Source organism: Periophthalmus magnuspinnatus, chromosome 20, assembly GCF_009829125.3.
Source record: "Periophthalmus magnuspinnatus isolate fPerMag1 chromosome 20, fPerMag1.2.pri, whole genome shotgun sequence".
NCBI lineage: Eukaryota > Metazoa > Chordata > Actinopteri > Gobiiformes > Gobiidae > Periophthalmus > Periophthalmus magnuspinnatus.
Genome location: NC_047145.1, coordinates 4,922,174 through 4,930,816, shown reverse-complemented (window position 1 = coordinate 4,930,816; position 8,643 = coordinate 4,922,174). Strand labels below are relative to the sequence as shown.

The window sequence follows — 8,643 nt, the reverse complement described above, 5'->3', positions numbered from 1 at the left end:
TCTACCCTTCATTTTATTACAGGTGATGGATTTGCCATCACCTGTAATAAATTTGCCATTTACCATTTGAGAGGAAATGATAGTTTCATATTCACAGAAAGAAGAGACCTGTGTGGGCAGAGCTGACGAGGTGCAGGACCCGCCCTTTGGACTGTGACCAACTGAACAAGGAAACAGAAACAGTGAGTCAGATCAGACAGAACACACTGCATTTTTGTGGTAGGGTAATTAAAGATCAGGTGATATGATGACTGCAGGTATCCAAGCAAGGCATTTACAAGGTGTGAGTAAAACTAAAACAAAAAAGACAATGCTATAATCTCAAAATGGCATAGGCCTACTGAATATTTTCATTGACATGTAGTCTAATTTAAGGTGCCCTGGGTAACTTTTTTTTTTCTGGAGGATCTGCCACCTTCTTGTCTCTATTGTGGAAAACAGCCTTTGCCTTTCATGTTCATGAGTTTCTGCTTAGACAAAGAATACACCTGAGAGGGAAAGAGAAATAAAGTAAAGTACAAAGTCTGTGTTGACATTTCTATGCAGAGACAGAATGCTTACAATACACAATGGGTTTTATACACAAACTATAGTGAGAGGCTACCATGGTTTAGGCTTTGGGCCTCTTTGTTGGTGTTTCGGGTTATTGTCTGGGTAACAGGTCCTGACATCATCCCTATTAGCATTCCTTGGCCTATTTAGTTTGTTAAATAGATTGGAATATCATGTATTTGTCTTGACATGTATCTATGAGTCTTACAGCTATGATCGCAGTCGTTATCTTCACATGACTTCAGTATAATAATGAACTATAGTAGTGGTTATACAAAATAGCTAATATTTTACAGTGTGGGATTAAATTTACCTATATCTTCTAAAACATGTATTTGAGTTGCAAAAAACAATGAAAACCAAACCATACCTGAGAAAAGTTCCTGAAGTCAAAGCTATCAAAAAAAAAAAAAAAAACTCCAAACTGATCCTGCAAAAACCTGAATCCAGATTTACTTGTTCTCATGAGAAGCCTGTGATGGTTACGTGACATGATGGTGCTATTGGTCGACAAGCCATGAGGGTATGGAGATACACAAATTACATCTCTGTGAGAGTGCAAAAATCTGAGAGATGGCGGCTGAACAACCAAAAGGAAAAAGATAATTAAATCTCTTAGGATTTTAAAAAAAGAGAGACAAAGGTATGTTAGTCTTGTTGGATGCTGCTCTGTTGTTGGTGTAAATATACAACTATTGTACATGGGTGTAGGTCAAGTACGCAGCAAGCAAGGTTATGGAACGGAGAGTCTAAATAGAGAATAAATAGCTATGACTCCGTAATCTATCGTAATCTATTGCAAATTAATTAACAAATTAAAAGTCAAAATGGAAATAATCACTGTAAAGGGTGAGTAACTTAACCACCTATGATGACTGGCTTTTATTAAACGAATGCTGTGCTGACTCAATAATGTCCAAGATTGTCCAGGATATGAAAGAAGAAGGAATGTACACAATTATGGCTGATGAGGCTAGGGATGGTTTCAGGAAACAGCTAGCTGTCTGTGTGTGATGGGGTCAGACTAAAACAGTCAGAGAGCTTCATAACACTGGTTAAAGTTAACCTAACCTCATTTGATGCATTTGAGGCTATTACAGCAGCCACTCAAAATGTCCTCCACGCTTATGGACTCAACAGCCTCTGCTGTGTTGCCCAAGTACATGATGTACCTCTGTCATGAGCGGCCATGTAAATGGGGTCAGAGCTTGTTTTGAAAAGAGCAGCATGAAGTACTGTATGTGCATTGTTATGCACATGAATTTAATTTGGTGCTATACATGTAGGGTAATTCCTGAAGCCACAGATCTAATTTAAATACACAGTGTTTATTGCTTCTTTAGTACTTCCCTAATAATAAAAAAAAACCCCAAAAAACTATAAAACTATCCAATGCATTTATGGATATGCAGGAAGCTCTGGGATTAGAACACACTATGAGTTTGTGGAGCTGTCAAAAACACGTTGGGCTTGCCACTACATTCTGTGACAGCTGTGGTTGCAAATCTGCATGTCTTGCAAGAGAGATATGTACAGCACCTGCAATTGGGCTCCATTCAAAACTTTCAACTTTTTCCAGCTTATACATGCTTGTGATATTTATGGTCATTCTGTGAAAAAATGAGGCCGCTGTCAACTAAAAATGCTCATTCTTGAGCACATGCAAACGCAAATACTAATATGTGTATGTCTATATGTCTGGGCTAAGCCTACGATCTCAGCAAATTGCCCCTGGTTATTGGTTGAAAGTCTACATCTCTTATTTTATTGTGAATGTTCAAACCGGAAACACTGCTCTCTGGTCACATTTGACAGACACCTGGTTGCCAGGCTCCCCTAGCAACCGCGTCACATGTGAAGGCAACTGTTTACATATCTGAATTTGCCTAAAACATCCAAATCAACATGTCAGATCCAAAAGTAACAAAGCCCAAGCTAGCGGACACATCTAACAAACCCGGAGAGAGAGTTAAACCGCTAAAGGTAAGAGAAACAACCAGAGAAAGCGACTTAAACGTACCATGCAGTGTCCGTGGGAACCGCACGGTGAGCTGCTCACGGCGTCCGCAGAGAGAGAGGTCAGACACGGCCCCGAATACATGTAAAGTCGCCCTAGGTTCCCAGAGGAGAACCAGAGCCGCCTCCACGGCTCCTAAACTCATCACCCAGCGTTGTGATGCAAAACCTGGAAACAAAAAGTCCAGAATTTACGATAAACAAACCACTGCCGAAACAAAATGCAGCCAACAGAGGGCGCAAGGTCAGCACCAACTCCCATCTACCAGGTGAGAAGTACAGGTTTATTTTATTATTTAATTATTATGGCCTGCCATGAATCAGATTTTCTTTGTTTGGGTTATTTAAAGGTGGTCTGAGTAACTTTTCTGGTGGTGGCGAATGCCTATGGGTCCACCACCTGCTTGTCTTCAAGGCTATTGCTTTCCCAAATGATGCCATCAGGGCAAGTTGCAGGCCAGAACTGTGGAGTGGCAAGCCGCTCACATGAAGAATGCATGTTTGTCAATGCTTATTCAGCCATAAAAACTTCCGTAATTAAATTGATGCAAGACATGTATATTTCATGCCATACAGAGGCACATTCCAGGCAAAGCAATAACACTATGGAGACAGGCAGGTGGCGGACCCACACCAGAAAAGGTGCGTAATGCACCTTTTTAAAGGAGGATTTACTTTTATTCTATAGAAGCTATGCTAAAATACATTTTTACAAGTTAAATATAACAAGAACTGTAGCCTACTTTCTAACCTTTATTATATCCTGCAATGCATTCTAGCTATATTAAAAAAAAGACTAAACTACAGCAAAGACTGCCCTCTACTGGGAATGACTAAACATTAACATATTGGTCTAATATAAATAAACATACATTGAATGTATCCTTGGTTTGATCATTTTAGCTAGTGGACAATACCAAGGTCCTCAAGCATGGCTTTGCAAATTAAATTATTCATATTGAGAGGTATCTGGCTGCAGACCTTCACCAGACTTACCTCCATCCAAGCAAAACAGTGGCCATGTCAAAAGACCACCAAAGTCCACTGTTTCCTGACCACTGTTTTCAATATAACACATAACATTAAAAAAGTTAATTTTGCTTTATACTAAAGACAAGCCTAAACCCTTTTTCCTAACCTTAACCATTGCAGGTTTGTGCCTAATCTTAACCAGACACAGGGCCTACTGAAACACATTCATGGACAAACTACATCTAATATGCCTCTGCCATTTACACCCTTGTATATGTAGGCCTATATCTGTTTTAAACTGCTAATTTCCCTACACAAGCAGAGTTGAGCAGAAACACAAAAATAGTTCATTTCAAACTAGCATAAAATCTGTTGGTGACTCAATGTCGTTGAAGTGCTTCACTATAATCAACTGAGCTTTAGCACCAATAGACAATGAACTAATGCAACAACTAATAGAAAGTGTCGTCAAGTCGTTTATAAAATAAAATAATGAAAAATGGTGATGGACATGTGGGTGGAGGTGCATCCTGATGGAGGTCTGCAGCCACACTTTCTTGAAAATGGAGCTCAGCAGTGATCGCCCACGCCAAGGTTCAGGAACTAAATTTCCCATTCATTTTTTCTTATAAACAAAAAAAAAAAATTATATATATATATATATATATATATATATATATATATATATATATATATATATTAAAAGCACTTATAAAGAACTTTAAAAACAACACAGTCGACCAAAGTGCTGTACACAGGTTAAAACACACAAAAAACAAAAACATGAGACACAATGACATTAAAAACAGAACATGATAAATGTCAACTCTTTACACCGAGTTAAAAGCCAAGCTAAAAAATGAGTTTTAAGAAGAGATTTAAAAACAGGAAGTGAGTGGGCCAGTCTAACATTCAGTGGAAGTGCATTCCAGAGTCTTGGAGCAGCCACTGAAAAAGCCCGATCACCCCTAAGTTTCCTTTTTGGCTTAGGGACCACAAGGAGAACCTGACCTGCAGACCTGAGAGAGCGGGAGGGCGTGTAAGGCACCAGCAGCTCAGACAGATACAGAGGGGCCAGGCCATGCAGACAATTAAAAACAAATAAAAGAATCTTAAAATCAATGCGAAACTGAACAGGTAGCCAATGGAGAGATTTCAGAATGGGAGTTATGTGATCAAATTTCCAAGAACCAGTTAAAAGACGAGCAGCAGCGTTGTGGACTAGCTGAAGACGGGAAAGTAAGGTTTCGTTGAGACCTGAGTATAAGGCGTTGCAATAATCTAACCGTGTCGAGATAAAAGCATGGATTAAAATTTCAAAATTATGTCAGGATAAAAATGATTTTTACTTTGGGAAGTTGCCTCAGCTGAAAAAAACTGGTCTTTACAACTGCCTTAATTTGAGCATCAAGTTTCAAACTAGAGTCAAGCTTAACACCCAGGTTTGTGACAACAGAGTTTATTGCCTTGGTCAAGGAGCCCAACTCAGTAGAAATAACAGCAGTTGAATCACCAGGAGTAAGCAACACAACTTCAGTTTTATTCTCATTAAAATCGAGAAAATTGCAAGCCATCCATGCTTTCACCTTGCTAAGACAAACTAGAAGGTGCTTTCTAGAACTCTAAAATTTGTCAAATTCAAAAAGTCTATGAGAAAAATTCAAATTTACTTCTGGAACCTGAGCAATCTATCACTGTTGAGCTCCATATTAGTGAAACTCTAATCAAGACAATGCTTAAAAAGTATAGTATAGTATTTTTTTTTTTTTTTTTTTAGTCACACAGTGTTCACAGTGATAACCCCTGATCCAAAGAAGAGGCTAAAGATACAGAAAAGTGAGTTGGCATTCATAATTTCTATTGTTGTTTTTTTTTCAACTAAAAAGATATTTAATTGTTGATATTTTTATGTGATCTGATTGGTCGAGCAGAGGCAGAGGAGGAACTTATCGCCTTAGAGGACCTACGAGTATCAAAAACCACAACCTATGTCTCCATTAACCCCAGTACTGTGGGTAAGCATTCATACAGTGCATGTACTATTGTAGATACTTTTTAGTAGTTAGATTATATTTTTACTGTACTATTAGGTTGTATGCAAGTAAATTCCTTCATGGATAAATAAAGTTGGTCTATAAATATTTTTGGTCTGATTACGTTGTATTTGTGTTAGATTCTATAGTTTATCACAAAGAAGTAATTCACACCTTGCTTTTAAAGGTGTGACTTTTTGGTGAATGGTCTGCCACCTGCTCGTCTCCATGGAGATGTTATTGTTTTGCCTGGAATGTTCCACAGCACGGCATTAGACTAGAAAGACAAGCAGGAAAGCCCACACACAGTACAAATAAATGTTTCCATACAGTAAAAACTTGTATAATTGAACAAATGAAGAAACTTTACTAGTTACAGTACATGTCAATAATACAAGACAATACATACTAAACAGTAAAACACATAGAACAGAAATAATGGAACATGAATAAAAAGACTAGCAACATTATATAGTTAGGGAGTCTTGATAATCCACTGAAAACTATCCCTGTTGGTCTCTGTCTCTTACTTGATACTTTGCAGTTGATGTCATTAAGAGGCACTGCTTTGTCTGAAATTCTGTTACTCAAATTAGACTTTAATCTGAGCTCTTTTAACATAATCCGGACTGGAAAGAACAGGTGAGCTGATTTTGTAACTTTCAACAGGTCACTCTCAAATAATATTACAGGCACAGTAGCTAGCATTAGCCAACAGTTTTTCAGTTAGTCACTCACCAGGACCTAAGCCTGAAATAAACAGGACCATGAATGCTTGGCTAGCTCACATCAAATCTTTTTTGTATTTTTTTTCCACCATAGACATAAACACAGTACACCCACAGCATGATGTCACTGTAAAGTGTCAATGATTGAGTTTTCTGATTGAGTTCTGCTTTTTCTGTTTTAATATTTCACCTATAAAATTTAAATTAATTCTAAAGATTCAGTTTGATTGATATCACCAGATCATGTGGTGGGGGATGGCAGAATGTACAGCAGTAACCATGGTGACACAAAGCACACATTAGCAAACATTGCCAAAAGAGTTGTAAGAGCCTGAAAACTTTAGAAAAATATACAAAATTGATTTAAACAGCACATTTTCAGAAGCCTGTGATCAATATGAGGTCACGGTCCTGTTTAAGTGTTTGATTTCCAACAAACAGGTGAGAGTGACTAACTGAAAAACTGTTGGCTAATGCGAAGTAGCTTGTGACTGTAATTTTATGTGAGAGACTTGTTTAACAGCACCTGTTGTAGTTCCAACTAAGTAATTTCTTTATTATGGTCAGATTATTAGTCTTTAATCTGATCTTTATTTTAATAAAGAGCTTCAGACAGCGCAGTGCCTCTAGTTAGAAGCACACCCCCAGGGAATGTTGATGACATCAGCTGCAAAGTATCAGTAGAATTAATGTATTATGTTTGTTATGCTTTTGCTATGCGTTATTGTGTAATAGGAGGTTGTCTCAGTTTGGAGGAGGTTCGACAAAGGCAGCAGCAGGAAATGACACAGGCAAAGAGGAAACCCAAACAGGTGAGATCTACTGTTATATTTATGAACCTTAAAACAATTCAACAATAATTATTATTTTACAGTGACATTTGCTTTGTATTATTAATTGTGCATTTTAATTGGTATACATTTGTTAAAAGTATGGAGAGATACATATATATTTTTTTTCAGATAAAAGAGCATTTGATGGTCCCAACAAGATAACGTCAACTCCAAGATGACACAATTTCTTTCACTAAATACTGTTGCTTTTATATGCAAAACATTTTTACTGTGTGCATGATAGCCTCTCCACAGATCTGACCTATCACTTGGTCAATGACTTGGTTAATTGGCATACTGTGGAATATTTTTGCAAGGCAATACCGTTTTCATAATATGATGGAGTATAAGGATCACTTAAAAAAATATGCGGGCGCTTCAAGAAAAAAGTCGTAATATTACGAGAAAAAAATTGTAATATTATGAGAATAAAGGCTGCTGTGCGTGAATGAGTGACCAGTGCGTTATGAAGAATTTGGAGCATTTTGTTCAGCTATAGCAATTTCTTCCAAATCTGTATGGTTCCTCTGACTAAACAAACTCAAATACTTGCAGTGTCCCTTCAAAGTACTTATACTGATGATAGTGTGGTGATGGTGGCCTAAAAGACACAGTATTTCATCGTGCGTAAACCCCAGTTGAAAGTTTATCTGAACAAAATGCTCCAAATTCTCCATAACAGACAACGCACTGGTCACTCATTCACGCACAGCAGCCTATACTCTCATAAAAATATGACTTTATTCTCGTATATATGTATGTATATATATATATATATATATATATATATATATATATATATATATATATATATATATATATATATATATATATATATATATATATATATATATATATATATATATATATATATATATATATATATATATATATATATATATATATATATATATTATAATAATAAATTATATTAAATAAATTATATATTTTTTTTTTATTTTTTTATTTAAGTGACCCTTATACTCCGTCGTACCATAAAGACAAGAAGATGGCAGGCCCTCTACCAGAAAAGTTACTTAGTGCGTCTTTAAATGATCCTTTAATAGGCTGCCGTCTGTCTGCTTATCTGGGTTTCACCAACAGAGGTCGCTTTAGGTCATTCTGCATTTGCAAACTAAAGGGAGTTGACCGCTCAGTAAATTACTCCCAATGCCCTGTCTCAAAATGACATCTTAGTGTCACTGGTAACGTACGCGCAGGAGAAACAACGGTTGTCTCATCTCCTCCCGCAGTTTGAGAAATAAAGGTCATGTTTTTGTCATTAATGTTACATGCGAGTCAGGGCACGAGCACGGTTACGCGCACGTAAATGTCGTGCCTCTTCAGTCCTTGACATATATTATTAAAATGTCATATTAGGTGACTGGAGCAGCTGTCTGCGCATGCTCCTGACACACTGCACCGTCCTTCGCCTTTGTAGTTGTTTTGGACGGTCATATTTGTAGTCCAAAAGAACATGATCGTGACGACGGTGGTGCGTTCAGGGAT

The 8,643-nt window shown here is 37.2% G+C and overlaps 1 protein-coding gene across 1 annotated transcript; it reads left to right on the top strand.

The window, feature by feature from the left end:
* The first annotated feature begins 2,457 nt into the window (after positions 1 to 2,457).
* zgc:194621 (uncharacterized protein LOC795037 homolog) lies at positions 2,458 to 7,314 on the top strand. Its single transcript, XM_055230268.1, has 5 exons — positions 2,458 to 2,837; positions 5,318 to 5,376; positions 5,472 to 5,555; positions 7,037 to 7,113; positions 7,264 to 7,314. The coding sequence occupies exons 1-5, from the start codon at positions 2,458 to 2,460 to the stop codon at positions 7,294 to 7,296; spliced, it is 633 nt and encodes a 210-aa protein (XP_055086243.1). The 3' UTR covers positions 7,297 to 7,314.
* The last annotated feature ends 1,329 nt before the right edge of the window (positions 7,315 to 8,643 follow it).

Bases quoted from the DNA above. Each gene is read 5' to 3' on its own strand.
- zgc:194621 (XM_055230268.1), top strand. From the start codon at position 2,458: ATGTCAGATCCAAAAGTAACAAAGCCCAAGCTAGCGGACACATCTAAC. The intron at 5,377-5,471 runs GTGAGTTGGCAT...TTGGTCGAGCAG, and splicing joins GAGGCTAAAGATACAGAAAA to AGGCAGAGGAGGAACTTATC. The intron at 5,556-7,036 runs GTAAGCATTCAT...ATTGTGTAATAG, and splicing joins CATTAACCCCAGTACTGTGG to GAGGTTGTCTCAGTTTGGAG.